Below are 21,079 nucleotides of genomic sequence, written 5' to 3' on the forward strand. Positions count from 1 at the left end.
GCCCTAGGCGACCGCCTAGGTTGCTTAAATGGTTGCACCGGCCCTGTAGATAGCTAGAACTAAAAATCTGGCTGTAAGACCCTGCTCCTGTAGTCACTTATGCAGGAGCTTAATTTATTCCTATCTCCCTGAGGGCCCCGCTCCTGCAAGGGGAGCTAATTTTGGCAACAGTGCTGAACTTACGGGGGGAAAGTGTGTGTGGAGCGAGTTCTGTCAAGTGAATCGCTTTAATGTAAACAGTAATGGCAAGTAACGGGGTCACCAGAGGAAAGGCAGGCCGCTCCCATACCTCGTAAGGGTCCCTCCGATAATTTGATCACTCCCCGTACATCTGGATGGAGATTAGGGTGACCAGACAGCAAATGTGAAAAATCAGGTCAGGGTGGGGGTAGTAGGAGCCTAAATAAGAATAAGACCCCCAAATCGGGACTGTCCCTATAAAATCGAGCCATCTGGCCACCCTAGTGAAGATCCAGTGATTTCAGGATCTGGCAACATGGCACTCAATCAGGGGTCAGGGACTTTCAGTCCCATCCCCCCTTACCTGAAACACCTGACGCTTGTACGGCAGCACCACCACCCCTTACACAACCTGAGCGGGCTGAGCACGGGGCGGGCACCGCCTGCCCTACATGGGCATCGGCAGCCTCATGCATATGCAGCAGGAGGCGAGTCTATTTAAAGCCACTGTTGGCAGCCACCGCCTCCTCCTGTCCTGTTACTCCCCCCAGGCCCTGCCCTCGCTGTCTGCAAAGCCGGAGCCTCAGCATGTCAGACAAGCTGCCTTACAAAGTCGGTAAGTGGGGGGTTTCCCTGAGCCTGCGCTAGGCCCGATCCGCGCCCCGCTGGGCCATGAAAACCGGTGCCGCCGGGGGCAGAGTCCCGCGCTGCATAGCAGCGATTCGGTGGCAAGGGAAGGGATTTAGCAGTGTCCTTCGCCCCCGTGTCAGTTCCTTGCATCCGGGGGAAACGTGGCGCTAGCTCTGAAAACGGCGCTTCTCTTTGCTCTTCTCTCCCTTGTAGCCGGGGGAAGCCCCTCGCTTTGCACCCCCCTTTCGCCCCTTGCAGATAGGTGAGGCCCCTTGCTTTGCACCCCCCCCCCCCGCAGATAGGTGAGGCGCCTAGCTTTGCACCCCCCATTGGCCGCTTGCAGCTAGGGGAGACCCTTCACTTTGTAACCCCCCCTCCCATTAGCCCCTTGCGGCTCGAGGCCTCTCGCTTTGCACCCTCACCTCCCCGGCTCCCTCTTTGCACCTCCCCGTTGGCCCCTGCAGGTAAGGGAGGCCCGTCGCTTTGCACACACACACCCCCCAGCCCCCCTGCAGGTGTGGGGTGGGGCCTTTTCACAGACAGTAGAGCGCTCCGCAGCCAGCCCCCAGTCCGCCTCTTGTCCCGAAGCGCGCGCTTCTTCGGCGGGCGGTGACCGGACCGATCCGCGTGGAGCAGCGGAGCAGGCGCAACGTGCCTCCTGGCGCGCCGGGCGGCTCGTGGGACTTGCAGTTCTCCCCCGCGCTGCCTGGTGTCCGGCTGGCCTCGAAAAAACTACAGTTCCCAGGGTGCACCTGGCCGCGCGCGGGCCACACAGCGACTACCTCTTACTAGGCATGTTGGAGGGTTTCTTTTTGCGTGTCTTGCTCGCTTCCTGGGAAAGCTGCGGCGGGCTGCTGCGTGAGGGAGGCTGGGACAGGCTAGCAGGGGAGGGTAAGAAGAGTGGGGATAGGCGAGATTTGCCCATAACTTACTGAATTACATGCAGAAGTACTGGAATTAGGGGTACTGCTGCACCCCCTGGGTTCATAGAAAATCATAGCATATCAGGGTTTGGAAGGGACCTCAAAAGGTCATCTAGTCCACCCCCCTTCCTCAAAACAGGACCAATCCCTAGACAGAGTTTTACCCCAGTTCCCTAAATGGCCCCCTCAAGGATTGAACTCACAACCCTGGGTTTAGCAGGCCAATCCATCATATACAGGGTTTACACTTTGTTTCAGTAGTGGTCAGCACCCCCACTGTACAAATTGTTCTAGCACAGCTAATTGCATGAAATCAGCAAGAGAGGAAGGTGGTTGTGTGGTAGCTCAGAAGGAACTGAAGAATGGCAGCAGCTGTGGTCCTAACATATAAGGTTAGAGTCATGTCTGACACCCCCTTCCCCCCCGCCGCCTTGGATCCAAACGTTAGGGAAATGATGTGGCTTTGGCATTCCTCTGTGAAGAATGAGATTCTCTACAAGTCTCAAGTGCCTTTCGTCCTGAAGGAGGCCAGATGGCTTTAATAAATGCAGCACACTGTTTTATCACCTTTGCACAGCAATCATTCTGGGGTGGAAGTCAGAAGCAGTTTAGGATGGGACATGAAGTAAAGCACCCACAGCTGAAAGTGAAAGGGCCATTTTAACAAGACAGAATGTGATGTTATGAACTGGAATGGAAGTTTTTTTAACACAATTGTTGCTACACCACAGGAGAGGTATGTGCTGACTTTTGCATCTTTTAGAAATAGGTAAAGGAGTGGAAATGGTATAAATACCAGGAAGAGTGAGAAAATAATTAAGTATCTTGAGGTATATTGTTTGGCACTGGTGTTACTGAAATACTGTGTCCAGTTCTGGTGTCCACAATTCAAGAAGGATGTTGATAAATCAGAGAAGAGCTGCAAGAGTGATTAAAGGACTGGAACACATTCCATATCGGCATAGACTCGAGGAGCTCAATCTATTTGGGAGAGGTTACAAATGCTCTAAAGCAGGGGTGGGCAAACAATGGCCCACCGGCCATTTTTATCCAGCCCTAGAGCTCCTGCTGGGGAGTGGGGTCGAGGGTTGCTCTGCGTGGCTCCCAGAAGCAGCAGCATGGCCCCCCTCTGGCTCCTTTGTGTAGGGGCAGTCCAGGAGCTCCATGCTGCAAGCTGCTCCTGCCCCAAGTGCTGCTCTTGCAGCTCCCATTGTCCGGAAACGGTGGCCAATGGGAGCTGCAGGGGCGGTGCTTGTGGATGGGGCAGTGCGCAGCAGAGCCGTCTGGCCATGCTTCCATGTAGGAGCTGGAAAGGGGACATGCTACTGCTTCCAGGAGGTGCTTGAGGTAAGTGCTGCCCAGAGCCTGCACCCCTGAGCGTCCCTCTGTGCCCCTACCCCAGCCCTGATCCTCCTCTCGCCTTCCAAACACCTTGATCTCAGCCCAGAGCACCCTCGTGCACCCCCAACGCCTCTCTCTAGCCCCACGCCCACCTCCAGAACCTGCCCCCAGCTGACTTCTATCCCCTCCTACATCACAACTCCAATTTGTGAGCATTAATGCCTCTCCATAACAATTCTATATTCAGATTATGGCCTCAATCCAAAACATTTGCCCCACCCCGTGCTCCTAAGAGGCTAGGATTACACGTTCAAAATGATTGGACAAAACTGGAATATGGCTGAAGGTAAACAGGATAAAATTCAATAAGAACAAATGGCAGAGTTTTTCTTTAGTGAATAATCAGTTCGAATATATACAAATAGGGCGTAATAACTGCCTATGAAGGAGTTAAGTGCAAAGAGATCTGGGAGTCATGTGGGACCACAGCTAAATATGAGTCAACGAGTGTAATGCTGTTTGTTGTTTGCAACATCATTTCTGGGATTGTATACAAGACACAGAAGTATCTTGCACCCTACTGGCCTGATACGGCTCAGCTGGAATATTGTGTCCAATTGGGCAGTCACACTTTTCAGGAAAGATGTGGACAATTGAAAAAGTCCAGAGAGAGGCAACAAAAGAATGATTGAAAGGTCTGGAAAGATGACCTGGATGGAAATTTGAAAAAACGGATTTCTTTAGTATGGAACAAGAGAAAGAACAGAGAGGGGACATCAGTAACATTTCAGGTATGTGTGACAAAGTTTCCCTCCTCTACCTTGGTTGGGTGCCATGGCGCTTATCCGGCAGATTGCTCACCATCAGTGATCTCCCCCACATGTCTGGGGTATAACTCCTCCATGTTCTGATCAGAAGTTGGCGAGGTTTTAGGGAACCTGGGCGCCACCCTCTACTCCGGGGTTCCAGCCCAGGGCCCTGTGATTGTAAGCATGTCTATAGTGCCTCCTGTAACAGCTACATGACAGCTACAGCTCCTGGGCTACTTGCTCCTCCAAACACCTTCTTTATCCTCACCACAGAACCTTCCTTCTTGGTTTGATACGCTTGGTAGTCCTTAGTCCTCCAGCAGCACACCCTCTCTCGCTCTAGCTCCTTGTGCGCTTGCTCCAGCTCCTCACACGACTTCTTTATCCTCTCCTCTGAACGCTCCTCAACTGACTGGAGTTGAGCTCCTTTTAACCCAGTGCCCTGATTAGCCTGCCTTGGATTGAGCTGCAGGTGTTCTAAATCAGTCTGATCACCCTTAATTGTTCTAGGCAGGTTCCTGAATTACTCTGGGTGCAGACCACTGCCTCTGGTCACTTCAGGAAAGAAACTTACTCAATCCAGTGACCAGTATATTGCCCTCTACAGACTTCTGTACCCCACTGGTCAGTTCTTGTCACATTTCCCCCCCCTCCCCCTCCCCTCCGCTCACACAAGGTGTCTGGCTCCCAAAGCTGCAAACGTCACACATGACAAGCCCATCAGCATTGCCGTGACGGCTCCATGCTCTGATGTTGCACACAGGAACTGAAAAGTTGGAAGGATAAAGAACCACCTGGATCACCTTGTGTTCTTCTTCCTTGTTCTGCTGCATCCATGAAGGGGACATGGTCGGTCACGAGGAACAATCTGCACCTGAGCAATAGTGCGCAATGCTTCCTATGGCCCATTTTAGGCGACGCAACTCTCTCTACCACTACATATTTTTTTCCTCGGAATGAGTTTCCTATGGATGGTAGAGATTGGGTGTCCTCCTCCCGACCAGTCTATGATAGAACGGACCCCCCAACCCTACTTCCGATGCATCCGTCTGCGGATAATCCTTGGTGAAATCAGGCTATCAGCACAGGGTTCTGCGAGACCGTCCATAGGTCGTGAAGCTTCTCTGCTTGCTTCAGACCATTCTCACCAGATCCGATCCACGGTCTTTCACTAGGTCTGTCGGGGTTTGCCTAGTGGCAAGTGGAGGATTAAATGTCGTCGTAATACCCCACTACACCTAAGAATTACCCAGGCTTGTTCCTGCATGTGTTGTCGGGGCCAATTTTGGATGGCTTCCAACTTGTTCACACTTGAGTGTTTCATCAGACCTTTTTCCAACAATGTAGCACATACTGGCCTCCGTAAACCCTACAGCGCACTTGGCAGGGTTTGCTGTAAGGCCAGCTCGCCTGAAGGTATCAAGGACTGCCTCCACCTTCTCTAGGTGAGTTTCCCAGTCTAGGGTATGAATGACCACATCATCCAAGTAGGCAGCAGCATAACTATTATGTGGGCGTAATAGCTTGTCCATGAGGCGCTGGAAAGTAGCTGGGGCCCCATGTAGTCCAAAAGGGAGGACAGTATATTGAAAAAGACCCTCTGGTGTAGAGAACGCAGTCTTTTCCTTTGCGTCTTCCGCAAGGGGAATCTGCCAGCACCCCTTTGTCAAGCCTAGGGCATTACCCAGATAGTCCACAAGCTCATCTATGCGAGGTATGGGGTACGTGTTGAATTGGGATTCTTCGTTTAGTCGCCAGAAGTCATTGCAAAATCTTGTGGTGCCATCAGGTTTGGGCACCAGCACGATTGGGCTGGACCACTGACTGTGGGATTCTTCAATGATCCCCAACTCCAGCATCTTTTTGACTAATGCTTTTATTTCCTCCCTCTTGGCCGCTGGCACTCAATAGGGCCTCATTGTTATTCTGGCCCCAGGGTTCATGATGATGTGGTGATATGTCTCGGTTGTTCGACCCAGTTTTGTTGAACACATCTTGGTTCCGGAAGATCACCTCAGACACCTCATTCTTCTGGTCTGGTGTTAAATCGGGAGATACTGTCATCTGTTTGGAAGCCTTGTTTTCCTCCGTTAGGTGTTTTTGGACAGTTATGCTCGCCTCTTGTGCGTGCCAGGGTTTCAGAAGGGGTTGATGTGATAAATTTGTTCTTGTTTTCAGCGTCCTGGCTGCTGCACCTTGTAGGTTACTTCCCCCATGGGTTCAACCACCTCATAGGGCCCCTGCCATTGGGCCAGAAGCTTGCTTTCTGCCATGGAACTGTCGGACTTTTGCCTGGCGATTGTAATGGGTTCTCTGAGCCTCCTGGGCCTTTTCCAAATGTTCCCATACAATAGGGGTGAGTCGGGCTATCTGGTCTCGCATCTGTATTACATGTTCTATTATATTTCTCCCCTCATTGGGTTCCTCTTCCCAAATCTCTTTGGCGATATCTAGTATCCATGGGGGTGACACCCGTACTAATTACTTGAAGGGAAAACCAGTTGAGGCTGAGGTACTCCCGGATAGCGAACATAAGGTAGGGTAGTAGGGTGTCCAATCTTCCCGTCCAACTTACCACTCTCCTTATCATAGCCTGAGGGTTGTTAAACCTTTCACAATCATCAGTGCTGCGATGGAGATCTGAAGTTCTCAGGTATGTTATGGACAGCGTACAGAGGTCCTTCATTAGTTTTGAATAATGGGTCCTTGGTCTTTAATATTCCCTTTGTCTAGCCCACTCGGCAAAGATCCCACCAGCTCTTTGGCTATCGTTTTAGAGGTTGTGTTCCGCAGGGGAGCGAGCTTCGTAGCAATAGCATAGTCAAAACAATATTGTTGCACCTGACCGTCTTCCTCAGAGTCTCACTGGTCTACACTGGCTATGCTCACAAGCGGGACCTCCTATCATGGAATATTAACCGGTGAGGCATATACAGGTGGGGGCCCACTGGCGACGTTGTGAGCTGACCTGGGCGGAACACAGTACTCCCTCATGTACACAGGCCAGAAGAACCATCGTAGAACCGGCGTCTTCTTACCCCCAAATGCTCCCAACAAGTCACAGCAGACTTAATACAGCATTCGGTTTGATACTAGGACCTGTACCTCGTGCCGTACTGCAACCCGCTATAAGGATCTTCTTCATTATGAAAGTAGGGCCTGGTCCCCTGGTTCCCTCACACAGGGCCCATACTTCAGATCACCGTCCTTCCTAATGTGTCATACGCCTTGGTCTTCGCGCTGTCCTGTCCAAATTCCTCTCCCGGGGCTAACTATCCCAAGATCTAGGGGCCCAGTCTCTGTCCAGCTCTACTGGTTCAGAAGCGTTAGGTGTGGGTCAGACTCGTGTGCTTCTCCCTCTGGGTGGCCCCTTTTCAGCTGCTCGGTTCCCCCTACGAGAGCGACCCTCGGCTTTGAGTCAGTATTCGGGTTCCCAAGGCTTTAGCCTCCCTCCTTTCACCTTTTCGACTTTCTACCCTGTCTGGGAATGGAAAATAAATCTGGGGATCTTTCAGAGAAGACTGGGGGTTAACAGTCTACTGTGGAGGCCTCACTAACTTCAGGGTTCCCCTTTTCCGCCAATCCTCCTACTGGGAGTAAGTTTCCAAACCCTGGGAAGTCCCTCCCTATGAGCATTGGGTATGGGAGTTTAGGGACTACACCTGCTGCTACCTGAGTAGTGTTCCCCTGAATCTCAAGTTTTACTGGGATGGTTGGGTAATAACCAACTATCCCATGGACAGTCCCATGTTATCCCCGTACGCTTAGCCCGCAGCAGCTGACTACACGTGACGAGCTTCCCGAGACAAGCGTGATAACACTTCCTGAATCAACCAGTGCTGTGGTCTCTACCCCATTTAGCTTTACTGTTCTGGTGTACATATGTGGGCTTAGTGAGACACCCACAAGGTAGATTAGGGAGCATGGATCTGCCCAGTTCCCCAGGTTACACTGCATCGGTTCCTCAGCATTGGGACACTGCAGCTATATGTCCCCACTCCCCGCAGGCATAACATCTGTATGAAGCCCTAGGCATTCCCCAGTCTCTTGGTTTGGGCAATCTAACATCATGATCCTCTTCTCCCTCAGTGCTCTGACTCTTTGTGGCCTCTGGTGGGCCTTCAGCCCCTCTCTTTTTCCACCTGGGCCCTCCTGGTGGTCCAGTCACTCGAGCTCTAGGGCTTGGTGCTGCTAGTTTAATCCGGGGTGCCTCTCCCTTAACTGGTCGGGTCAGCTCCCTCGTAGTCCTTCGCCTCTCTACCAGTGCAACAACCTCATCCGTCCTAAGTGCAGGACTCTGCACTTGTCCTTGTTGAACCTCATCAGGTTTCTTTTGGCCCAATTCTCTAATTTGTCTAGGTCCCTCTGTATCCTATCGCTACCCTGCAGTGTATCTACCACTACTCCCAGTTTAGAATCATCTGCAAACTTGCTGAGAGTGCAGTCCTTGCCATCCTCCAGATCATTAATGAAGATATTGAACAAAACCGGCCCCAGGACCGACCCGCATTGAAACCAGCTACCAGCTAGACATGTTTTTCTAAAAGATGGGCTCTAGGAATGATGTGGGTAAGTTCTCTGGCCTGTGTTATATAGGATGTCAGATGATCACAATGGTCTCTTCTGGCTTTGGGATCTACGAATATGAAAAGAACAAACCAGCATTTCCAACCTGCTGTGGTGGTTTAGTGGAAGCCAACCCAAGTGCTGTTTCTGTCAGCAGTTTTGCGTCTCAGCCTGACTGAAATCAACTGTCACTTGTGTTATCATAGCACCTGCAAGCCCATATCATGGACCAGGACCCCATTGTGCTAGACCTTGTACAAAGAGAACCAGAAGATGGTGACTGACCTCCAAGCTGCCAGTCTCTCATCTGTCACACTTGTTCAGAAATCTCTCCTGAGCTTTTACTGTCTGGTCAGAGTCCCCATAAAACAGGCCCTCAACTGGCTTTAATCACCTGGGCTTAATTCCCCCTGGCGTTTCTCCACTCCCAAGCAGTCAGTAATGGCCGCGGTCAGAGGCCCACAGCGTAGGCTTTAGCACAAGTAGAAGTTGTGGACTTAATTCAGGAATTATTGGGTAAAATGCTCTCTGGCCTGTGTGAATACAAGAAGTCAGAGTAGTTAGCGTTTTTCAGATGTGTCTGGGACAGCTTCCTGGGCTGTGATGGGGGGTTGGAGGGAGGGAGGGAGAACATCGGCCTCTCCTCCTTCCTCCCTGTTGCTCCTGGGTGGGGCACAATGCTGCAGGAGCAGGGCACGTTCTTGACCCACCTTGGGTGAAGTGGGCAGTGTGGCTCAGGCTTCAGCCCTAGGGTGGTTTGGCGGCAGACTCCAGTGGGGGGACTTCAAGAGTCTGGCTGAGGGGGTTTGGGCACAGACTCCTGGCTCAAGCGGCCAGCGCTGGCCCCTGGCTCCAATACCAAGCTCCAGTGGCAGGAGCTGGCCTCTGGTGCTGACCTCTGGCTCCAGCTGCCCGACTCTGGCCTGGGGTTCTGAGAACGCTGTAGCAGGCGTTGATCCCCAGCTCCAGCCATGTGGCCCCCTGACACCAGCCATGCGGTAGCAGGTGTTGGCCCCTACTGCCTCCCCAAGGCCCCACATCCATCACCCCAGGCCCCTGCTGCCTCCCCCGCCTTTCTCCCCCCACCCCATCCAGGGCTTAATTTGTCCTGGGGCTTGCTGAGAAAAATGATATTAAGGAACATGAAAGTATAACTTTCCACAGCACACTTAGTAGCTAGCTGGGAGGCTGTGACAAGTACTGTATCACTTATCACAGCCTCCCAGCTAGCTACTAAGTGTGCTGTGAAAAGTGACATTAACAAACAAATATCACTTTTCACAGCATTATTTTTATTGACTCTGCAAAAAACCTACCCTACATAAATAAATTACAATTATTTGGATGTGTATACATGCATATTTATTTAGGAAAAACAAAGTTAAGTTTGGACTCTGAGGCCATCAAAAAATTTGTTGAGAGAACTTCTGGATTAGGTGATCACGATGGTCCCTTCTGGCCTTAGTCTAGGAATCTGTGTATATTAACTAACTGAAGGAGGAAGAGAAGTGGCAAGTTGCTGATGACACAAAATTCTTTAAATTAATCAAGACTTGAAACTAAGGAGTGTCATGAAGAGCTCCTTGAGAGCCTGACAAAGCCAGGTAACTGGATAACCAGGTGGCAGGCGATACTCTGTATAGGCCAGCAATGCAAAGCACATAGGAATAACCCGTTGAAGTGATTGGTTATGGTGAGAATTGCCTCCGTAGGCAAGATTGGCACCAGAGCTCTGTTTTTTGAGCCCTGTTCTCTACCCCATGGACTTAGGGCAGAAGAACTCATGTCCCCAACTTCTATGAGTTCTCTCTAGTGTAAAATTTCTTTGCACAGTTGAGTAAATTACTCATTTTTTTGTTGTTGTAGGACTTGGAAAATGATCCTTTTGAATCAAAGGGTCTAGTAATCCTGCCTAGGCTTGATCTTCTTCTTCTTTTTCTTGAGTGAGGAAGTTGTTCATAACAGCTGCCAGGGATGCGGAACTGAGCCCTTTTCAACTCGTTTGGCTTCAGTGCATGAAGTATTCTTACACACACACATCTTTATGCTCTGAAAATAAATCTGTGCACACAGTTCTAGATACGTAGGCTGAAATTTGTGAATGCAAGTGCTTACAGGCAAGCTTGTAAGTGAAAAGGGTTGGTAATATTGAAAATTGTTGCTTCTAATTTACATGCATAGATAAGGGGCTTAAGTGCTTGGCTTTAGGTACATTTGAAAGTGAGGGTTTTAAAACTTCGCTAAAGAGGCTTCGATGCACAAACACTACACTATGCAAAGACTTGAGGAGCTGAAGGGGGGGCTGGGCCTCCTCTCTCTCAGCTGCTACTTCATGTCCCGCTTGATGGCTCCATAGCAGTTTCAGCCAATGCCAACCTGCAAGTGAGTGGATACTCTGGCTTTGTGCATTCGAGCCACAACGTAACCACCTGTCATCCCTCTGTTGCAGCTGACATCAGCCTAGCAGAATGGGGTCGCAAGGCCATCGAGATCGCGGAGAATGAGATGCCAGGGCTGATGAAGATGCGGGAGATGTACGCAGCATCGAAGCCACTGAAAGGAGCGCGTATCGCAGGCTGCCTTCACATGACTGTGCAGACCGCAGTTCTGATACATACTCTGGTGGCTCTGGGTGCTGAGGTAAAGTAATATCTCTGGTTCCCTCTTCAGTATGCCTTTAGATAACATGGTGGTATGAATATTGGTTTTGTTTTATGTAAATACACCGGGGAATCTTAGCAAACAGCTGCAGTCCATTCTGAGGAGACTACGCTGCTATTTGCAAACGGATGAAGTGCATCTTCTGTTTCCCTTCAGAAGCATTGCCTTTCTCCTTTAGAGTCCTAATGCCAGTGCCCATTTTAGCCAGGTGGAGGTGCTCATGGTCGCAGTAACCCATTCTGGTATAAGAGCAGTCATGTCCCCACCATGGAGAGTGAGGCCAAAGGCCGCTGTCAGATCCAGGTCCTGAGCCATAACACCCAGCACTGTTATCAGAACCTCAAGTGGCTGCCTCCAAAGCAGATGAATCTGCATTAAAAATTAGTCCATGCTGCTTGCTGATCAGCAAAACAAGTTTCTGAATCCATCTGAGTGCAGCCTTTGGCTTTCAAACTGGGCACAACAGTGCTGGGGAGCAAAGGAGAGTCCACTGTTTACACTGCTAGGTTGGGATTCTGGAAGCCTAGGTTGAATTCTGTGTTTGACCTTGAGCAGGTCACTTGGTTTCTGTGTGCTTCAGTTTCCCCATCTGTAAAATGGAGATAAGAGCCCTTCCCCTTCCATCAATGGGGAGTTGAAGATACATTCTCGATTCTGAGCAGCTGATGCCATGGTAACAGGGACCATACAAGTACTTCCAACAGAAGTGTGTTGTGATTCTCTCCCCCCCCGGTTGCAAAGGGTGCATAATTGTAAAGACTATTTGTAAGAGTTTTTCTCCAAGTGTTAACATACCCACTGGAGACACCTGGAATATCATGCTTGGGTTGTGGGTCCCTCAATACCAGGAAGATGTTGACAAATTTGGAGTGAGTTTAGAGGACAGCGAGGAGGAGGCTGGGTGAACTGACTCTTTGATGAAAGAAAATGAGCCATATTTTCCAAGATGCTTCCAATTACGTGCATAAAAGTGGTGCATACATACCACCTACACATGTGCATCTGAGTGCTTGTGTTCCGGGGCAGATAGCTGCTGTGTAGGCACGAATATGGAGACGCTTAAGGGTTAATACTGCAGCCTTTACTTGCTTGGGTCATTCCAGTGACTTTAATGGGACTACCTGTGTAAGAATTGACTGATTGCTTCCCTTAACGAGCTAATTAGTTTGAATAAGCATGCAGAAACCCGCCACTGTGCTTGTTAGGGAGGGCAATAAGAATACAAGCAAACAGCCCTTTCAGCAATAGCTTCTGTGTCTCCATTATGCAAAAGAGATTCTAGAATAGGTTGGCGCATTAAAATAAGCACACAAACACTCTGTTCAGTGCATCCTCGCTACGTTATGGTACTCTTCTAGGCGCCTGAACCTAGTTACGAGATTTGTGTGTGGAAAGCAGTTAGGCCAGCAGGAAAAGCACAGAGAAGAGCTAGGTGAGCAACATTTTAAACTCTTCAGTTGCACATGGCATTTCAGCTGCATTTTTGGCTGTTCCAAGTTTCTGCGTGTGCCTTGTTTTGTGCTCAACACAACAGGCGCTCCTTGAAAATCTGTTCCAGATGTATCCACTTTGTACTTTACCTAAACTTCTAGTACCTTGCTCTAGTCTGCATTTTGTGAATATCTGTAACTAGGTCCCTCCCAAGCTCACGGTCCATTTTTGTAAATTTCCTGGTCATAGAATTTTTTAAAAACTTCAATTTCATGGTTTCAGATATTTAAATCTTCAATTTCACAGTGCAGTAACAAAGCGAGAATATGTATTTAAAAACAGCAAAATATAAACATGTAAAGTCCTTCCATCAGCATTTCTCAAACTGGGAGTCTCGACCAAAGAGGAGGGTTGTGGTATTGCTACCCTTGCTTCTGTGCTGCCTTCATAGCTGGGTGGCTGGAGAGCAGCTGTCCGGACACGCAGCTCTGAAAACAGCACCGCCACCAGCAGCAACACAGAAGTAAGGGTGGCAATACACCATACCATGCCACCCGTTCTTCTGCATTGCTGTTGGTGGTGGCAGTGCCTTCCGAGAGCTGGGCGTCCAGCCAGCAGCTGCCACTCTCCAGCTGCCCAGCTTTGAAGGTCATGCAGAAGTAAGGGTGGCAATGCTATGAACCCCCTCCCCCTCTCCCACACACAATAGCCTTGCAATCCCTTTTGGGTGAGGACCCCCAGTTTGAGAAACACTGTACTTCTGTATACTTTCACCCTGTAGCACAGTATAGGGTAAAATTACACAAAAGTTCAGATTTCATGGGAAAGGCCAGATTCGATGTCTGTGACACATTTTTCACCTCTGTGAATTTAGTAAGGCCCTGTCTAAACTTAGTATATGCAGTGGAATGTGTGTCCAACGGAATCTCTCACGTGTAGTAGGGTTTGATCATGTGATGCATTGTGGGTTTTGATCACTGAGAAAAGGAACCTACATTAAAACAGCCTGGCTCTTCTACCTTGAGTGATTTTTTTAGTGGTCCTAGTTAGTTGCCTCGTCTCTCCAGGAACCTCTGCAGATGTTCTGAATGAGGCAGGAATTTGGGCTGACTTACTCTCCTCCCCGCTCCTAGCTCCTCTTCATTTAGTGCCTAGAACTAGAACAAAGACTGCTTTTATTTTGCCTGTTTAGGGAGTTTGCTCAACAAGTAAAATTACTCTTGGGTTATGTTCCAGGTACAGTGGTCAAGCTGCAACATTTTCTCCACTCAGGACCATGCTGCTGCTGCCATTGCTAAAGCCGGTATTCCTGGTAAGTCCTCTGTGGTCTCATTTGACTCTAAGTGGATTAGGCTGCCTGTTTTAGTTAATCAAAGTATGTGCAAATCAAGCTCTAAAAATAAATTCCAGGATAGAAATAACCCTCTGAAGCAGTGTCTGTTACACCACAGGAAATTTAATCTAAGCTGGGTTGTGTCTGACAGCAATCCATGTACTTTGAGAATGACTGATTCTGCAATACAAGCTCAAGGATCTAGGTTACCAGCTTTCTTTATTCTGTTCACTAAGGCTGTCTATACCGCAGCTGAGAGCAAGCTTGGGTAGCTCAGCTGAAGCGAGTGCACTAAAAATAGCAGCATGGAGGTTGTGGCTCAGACAGCAGGTCAGGCTCTGAAGCCCACCCAGAGCTGCAACATCCACACACTAGTGCTAGTTCAAGCAGTGCTCAGGTGAGCCTGTCTATCCGAGTTGGGAGGATCACTCCCAGCTGCAGTGTAGACAAACCCTAAGGTGATTAAACTGTCAGAGATGATAAAAATGAAGGCTGCATATGGTGTTCATGGAGTGGGGTGTATGGGGCTTTACAGCAGACCCAGGGCTAACTGGCTAAAGGGAACATGCTGGCCCCAAAATATTCAATGAAGTGGTCTTTCCGGTTGGCTGCAATGGCAGCATTTGATATGTGTTGAGCCCAAAGCTATGCCTGCAGTGTTGTAGACTACCATCCCCAAAGCTCTTTAGCAGCTAAACTCTGCTGTTTTGATGCTGCTGTAGGTTGGAAGGTGATAGACGCTGAAAGTTCTTGTATCAATATAAACACGTGCTCTGAAGACACCTTAGTGTGACCAAGGCTTATCAGGCTTTGGAGTTGTCCTTGCTTTAAGTAACCTTTCTTCTTTCGTGGAAGAGCAGCGGTTGATACTACAATCTCAAGCGTTTCGCACCCCCCCATTAATGTGTGGCCTGTGACGACTTACCAAAATTAGCGGAGTCGCCCCCCTGCAAAAATTATTTCCCACCCCTGGCCTCTTGGATTGTCCTCCACCCTATTGCAGATGTCCAGTGGGAAACTGAATGATCTGTTGGGAGTGGCTGCCTCTGTTTCTTCTCCAACAATGAGACAAGAAAGACACTCATTAAATATTCATCCATTCCTGATGCTTATTTCCTACCTGTGAACCTAATTGGTTGAGGTCACAATAGGTTCTTGTTGAAGTGACTGTGTCTCACAGACAGCTGATGAAGGCTTTGCTAAGGAGGAGAAGCAACAGGACCTGAGCTCTAGAGGAACGTGGAGCCTATAATTATGCAACTGCCTTTAGTAGTAAAATATTAAAAAAGAAAGTACCATATAAGCAGAATTGTTTCGGTTCAGTGTTTTTCAGAAATGTGATTTATCAGCAGCTCTTCACACAGACTGTGGTGGTGATGAAAAGGGCAATGCAGCCAGTGTTGTTGATCAAACAGAGGAGCATTTTCTAGTGGCTAGAGCAGAGCAGTGGGAAGCAGGATTACTGGGTTCTCTTCCCAGCTCCACCAATGACTTGCTGCAGCATGTAAGACAAGTCGCGTAAGCGCCCTGTGCCTATTTCCTATCTCTAAAGTGGGGGTGATATTTCACCTTTATAAAGTCTTTCAGATCCTCTGAATATGTTGGCACCTTGCAGCAAAGGCTTGCTGATCATCTGCCCTTATGATTGCTTTGTCCCCAGGGGAAATGATGTTTAAGGGCCAGATTTAAATCCCCCAATGAGGGCGAGTCTACTCTTAAAACACTGCATCGGCACAGCTGCACTGCCACTAAAGTGCTTTTAATGAAGAGACTAAGCTGATGGGAGAGAGCTCTTCCATTGGTGTAGTTAATCCACGTCTCCGAGAACCTTTCCCACTGACATAATGCTGTCTACACAAGGGGTTAGGTAAGTATAACTACATCGCTCGGGAATGTGGATTTTTCACACCCCTGAGTGACATAGTTATGCCGATACAGGTCTGTAGTGGAGACCAGGCCTGAGAAATGAACTAAACAAAAGCAGTTTGACTGTCCTCTAACATTTGTGTTTTTCGTAATAGTGGCATTCTTGTGTGTGACAGGGAAGTCACAGAATTCTGGAGTTTGTACAATTTTTGGCTGACAACTGTCTCATGGCTGTGCATGCCAGTAGTTCCGTGAACATAAGAACGACCATACCGGGTCAGACCAAAGGTCCATCTAGCCCAGTATCTGTCTACAACAGTGGCCAATGCCAGGTGCCCCAGAGGGAGTGAAGCTAACAAGCAATGATCAAGTGATCTCTCTCCTGCCATCCATCTCCATCCTCTGATGAACAGAGGCTAGGGACACCAATTCTTACCTTCCTGGCTAATAGCCATTTTATGGACTTAGCCACCATCAATTTATCCAGTTCCTTTTAACATTGTTATAGTCCCCAGTTAACCTCCTTAGGTAAGGAGTTACCCACGTTGACTGTGTGCCTGTGTGAAGAAGAAAACTTCCTTTTATTTGTTTAAACCTGCTGGGCCTATTAATTTCATTTGGTGACCCCTAGTTTCTTCGTATTAATGGGAATAGTAAATAATTTTTATTATCCACTTTCTCCTATCACCATGATTTTTATATACCTCCTATCATATCGCCCTTAGTCTCCTCTTTTCCAAAGCTGAAGAGGCCTACTGCCTCTCTAAATCTTTCCTCATATGGGGACCCTCTCCAAACCCTGAATATTTTAGTTCCCTTTTCTTGAACTTTTTCTAGTGCTAGAATATCTTTTTTGAGGTGAGGAGACCACTCTGTAACAGTATTCGAATGTGGGCATCCCTAAGGATTTATATAAGGGCATAATATATCTCGTCTTATTCTCTCTCGCCGCTATTCATGATTCCTAACATCCCTGTTTGCTTTTTTTGAACGCCTCTCCTGCGCTGTGCTGGACATCTTCAGAGAACTATCCACGATGCGCCAAGATTCTTTCCTGACATCGTTGTTTAGCTAATTTAAGCCCCCATCATATGTATGTATCAAGTTGGGGTTATTTTTTCCCCATGTCATACTTTACATTTTCCACATTAAATTTTCATTTGGTATTTTGTTGCCGCAATTCCAACTTATTTGTGAGAATTTTTTGAAGTTTTCACAATCTGCTTTGGTCTTATATCTGAGTAGTTTAGTATCATCTGCAAACTACCACTGCTACCACTTCACTGTTTACCTCTTTCTCCCAGGATCAATTTATGAATAAATTGAAATAGGAATTGGTCCTAGGACTGACCCTTGGGGAACACCACTAGTTACCTCTCTCCATTCTGAGAATTTACCATTAATTCATACCCTTTGTTCCCTGTCTTTTAACCAGTTCTCAATCCATGAAAGGACCTTCCCTTTTATCCCAGCTTAATTTATGTAAGAGCCTTAGGTGAGGGACCTTGTCAAAGGCTTTCTGGAAATCTAAGTACACTATGTCCACTGGATCCCCCTTATCCACATGTTTGTGGACCCCTTCAAAGAACTGTAATAGATTAGTAAGACACACTTTCCCTGGTATGAGACCAGGCTGTAATAATGGCCAAATCCATTTTCTACCTCCCTTTGTGAAGGGATTCTCTTTCATTCCTGCTGTAATGCCTGTTACCATGAAACTCCCATGGGCCATTTGGGGTCAGGCTTCTAAGATAGGATTTTTTTGTTTGTGGCAATTTAAAACTGTCTAGTCCTTCTCTTTAATTTGTCCTGTCCTTGTATGCCAAGGAATTCAGACAGGAGGCGCACCAATCAGGAGGCATGGTCCGGTTTTCTGGCATATGATGTCACTCATGCCATGGTCAGAGTCTCCAAGGTTGAAATGGCCCCTCCTCCTCCAGTTTCATCTCGGGAAGTTGAATCTCATTGCCAGAGAGCGAGTTAAGGATGGGGTGCTGGCCTCACTGCTCGGCTTCCACTTTGAATTTTCTTTCTTTGTGGGTTCAAGTCCCTCTTCGGGTTTTCTAGCTTGTGCTTTGCATATTGAACCTACCTGACCCCAAGGGGTATAGATACATGGCACCTCACATGTGGCTTCGCTGAGTGTATCTGCGGAAGGAGAGGTAGCGAGCTGGACTTGCCTGCCTGTACTGAACAAAGAAGAGCGCATGAGTTTGCAATGTATTACATGTCCTGTGGCAGGAGACGTAAACATTACTGGATGTGCCTCTTCAATAGCTGAATGCCTGGGGTACCTAGTGAGGTATGAGGCCAAGTGCACAAATGCCTAGGAAGGAGCGGGAGCGATTAGTGGGTCTGAAATCGGGAGAAGATGGAGAATGGGTCGAGAGTCTGTACAGCTTTGTTTTTCTGTCATATTTGCTTTTGCTAAGTAGTGTCTGGCAAGCTCTGGCCAAGGTCCCATAATTTTGTGTCCTGAAACCTGAGGCAAAGCTAGTTCTATCCTGCTCGCTCTAAGACATTCTTCCATTTTCAGCTGCAAACACAGTAATTTCTTATCACTGCCTCCAGACTGGATTGCTCTTGACTACTAGGGCAACCTGTACCATTTGGCTCTGGTACTGAGTGCTGCTGATGAAGATCTGATTTATACACTCTAGTATGGACACACATGCTTGTGAAAGAGACCCGACTAATTACGCTTTCTGTTTATTGTGGTGTAGTGTTTGCCTGGAAAGGGGAGACCGACGAGGAATACTTGTGGTGCATCGAGCAGACCCTCTATTTCAAGGATGGGCAGCCGCTGAACATGATTTTAGATGATGGTGGGGACCTTACCAACCTGGTTCATACCAAACACCCACAGCTCCTGAAAGGTAACTATGCCCTGTGTTATGATTAGATGTTGTAAAGGAGAAAAACATCACATTTGACTCTACACCATCCAGACAATAAGACTGTTTCCATTTCAGTGGGAATCTCTGGCTCCAAGTTGGGCAGGACAGATATGTGCCAATAGGCTCTGATCTAGCCTGTTAAACTGTTTAAAGGTTATTCAGGACTTTAGCCTCTTATTGACACACATTTCTGTTTTCAGCTCTGCTCTGTATTGTCCCCCTTTCCCTGTGGCCCTATCACTGGGAGTGGGAAATGACAATGGGTACCTGTCATAGGAGCTTTCGGTGGTGCTGACCTCTAGCTTATGACAGAGTGCTCAACTCAGCGGCAGTGTGGTGCCCCCTTCTAACCATTCTGGGGATTGGCTTTGCTAGGTCGACGTCCCTTCCCATGGTTGCACACCGTCTCTGCATCCTTCTCAGTCCAGCTGCAGCCCCTCTCTCGCTCCATGAGCTGCAGCTTCCTCTTTGTGACTTGGCCCTCCAGCCAGGTCACAAAGAGGCAGTTCACTATATGTGTTTTCCCCTTCCTGGGTATCAGTCATTCTTCAGCAATCTTGAGCAGTGTTCCCATTCACTGCTTCATTGCCACTTCCTCGGTCCTAGGCAGTCTTCCCCCTCTCTGTCCCATGGTGCCACGTCCTCATTGACTGGCAGGGGAGCCTAGGCCCACTGTCTACTCCAGGTTCTGGCTCAGGGACCCTCTAGTTGGGAGCTAAGGTCTGCTCCTTTCTAGACCTTACTGCTTTTCCCTGAGACCTTTCCTTACCATGTAGCACTCCCTGCCCAGGTCTGCCAGCCTCTTAGCACACTCCTTGGGAGTGACTGTCTCTGCAACCTCCAGACACTCCTCTCTTCTCCCAGGGAGTGACTGCAGACTTTTCCAGCCCCTTTCTGCTCTGAGCTCCTGGGCTTTATATAGGCCCCTCTTCTTCCTTCACGGGTGGGATACCTCCTAATAAGCTCCCTCCACACAGCTTTTATCACCCTCATTTGCTGCTTAATCGGCTGACTGGACCCAGCTGGCTGAATTCCGCCCTCTCTGAACCAGCATGGGGAGTACCTCCCATCACATAGCCCACTGTTCAGGCACCCTCCCCTTCCCCCCTATATCTAGCAGTTGCTGCCTGCAGTTGTGGGCTTTTTTTTCACTTTAATACATTCTCTGCTGCCTCTGTTTGGGGTCACTGCATGAAGCCGTGACCACCTGAAGCTTTTCTTCAGAGAAAGATGCTGAAATCAGTTTTCTGCAAGATGTAATGTACAGGGGACAGGCTCTCACTCTATTAATGTCAACAGTCAAAAGGACTGGTGAATTCCATAGTGATCGAAATCATGTAGTGAAGAATCAAACTGACAGAGCAGGTCATCGCATTAATGCCATAGAAATGATAGATTAGCATGGGTGGCGCTAATGCGGGGGGTAGCTAATGACTCATAACCACCGAACGAGGCTTATCTGACCAGTGAATTTAGTGCTCATCGAAATGACAGACTGGCAACACTGCACCATGGAAGTAAAATGTCAGCGTCTTCTCTGCAGTTATGCAAACACAGCTACTCTGTACGTGCAACACCCGGAGCTATCTCAATCCAGAGAGCCCCTCCGACAGTTCTGCTCATAAACCTCATCCTGAGCTGGAGCACCCCTGCCGTTCCATCCTCTGCCTCTTAGAAACCTGCCCATTGTGCCAAATGCTCTGTTGCCTTTGGTTTGTGGAGAAGTGTTCCTTGGGGGCTAAACTGAGACCATTCAATTCATTTCCCTTTGTCATGGTCCTCAGAGGTGAGACTTCTGCAGTAACCCGCTGTACCAGCTCTGCTCCTGATAGCAGGTCAGTGCTCACTAACCAAAGATTGGTCTCTGTGGAGAAACTAATGGGGTTGGTCTGTGGCCATTCTCCTTCAGGGAGCATTGGACTAAACAGTAGGAGAGCTTTCCTGGAAGGTGTACATTGACTCAGCATTAGGTGCCTTGAACTCACTTCCCAGAACAGAAATCTGCACTTAACCTCTTTACTGCTGTAGGACATTCAGTGGGAGCTGCATGAAACATCCCCTTCCTCTCCCCCTTCCCCACTCTCCCCCAAATCATGAAAAGAGGGGCTTGTGCTGCTGTTTTGAGGTCTCCGCAAGACAGAGCAAGGCACTGCCTGTACAGGTCATGCATCGGTACTTCTGTGCCATATCTGACATGAAGGGCAATGATTCTTAATGTGATTTATTGCTTCCAGATAAATCATTTCCACATGCAGGGACCCTAAGAAGGAGCAAGACTCATATTGTAGACCTCTGTCCTCCTGTCAGACTTGTCGTCTTAGGGCTGAGGCCGAAGTAGCTCTGATGCATCTGCCGTCAGAGCTTAAGCCACTTGCAAACTGAAGATGTTTAGCAAGAAACTTTCCCCACTGGGAAGTCCTTTTACTATGGGATTTCTTGCAC

General features: G+C 48.6%; 1 protein-coding gene across 1 annotated transcript in view; it reads left to right on the plus strand.

Annotated features, from left to right (window-relative positions):
* The first annotated feature begins 704 nt into the window (after nt 1-704).
* Nucleotides 705-21,079, plus strand: part of AHCY (adenosylhomocysteinase) — a 50,562-nt gene continuing 30,187 nt past the window's right edge. The window contains exons 1-4 of the mRNA XM_032780888.2: nt 705-796; nt 10,899-11,089; nt 13,778-13,853; nt 18,464-18,616. Of these exons, the coding sequence (XP_032636779.1) occupies nt 769-796; nt 10,899-11,089; nt 13,778-13,853; nt 18,464-18,616 (448 nt within the window). The 5' untranslated portion in view covers nt 705-768. The remainder of the gene's footprint in view (nt 797-10,898; nt 11,090-13,777; nt 13,854-18,463; nt 18,617-21,079) is intronic.

The sequence above is a fragment of the Chelonoidis abingdonii genome, chromosome 14, assembly GCF_003597395.2.
Source record: "Chelonoidis abingdonii isolate Lonesome George chromosome 14, CheloAbing_2.0, whole genome shotgun sequence".
NCBI classification, from domain to species: Eukaryota; Metazoa; Chordata; order Testudines; family Testudinidae; genus Chelonoidis; species Chelonoidis abingdonii.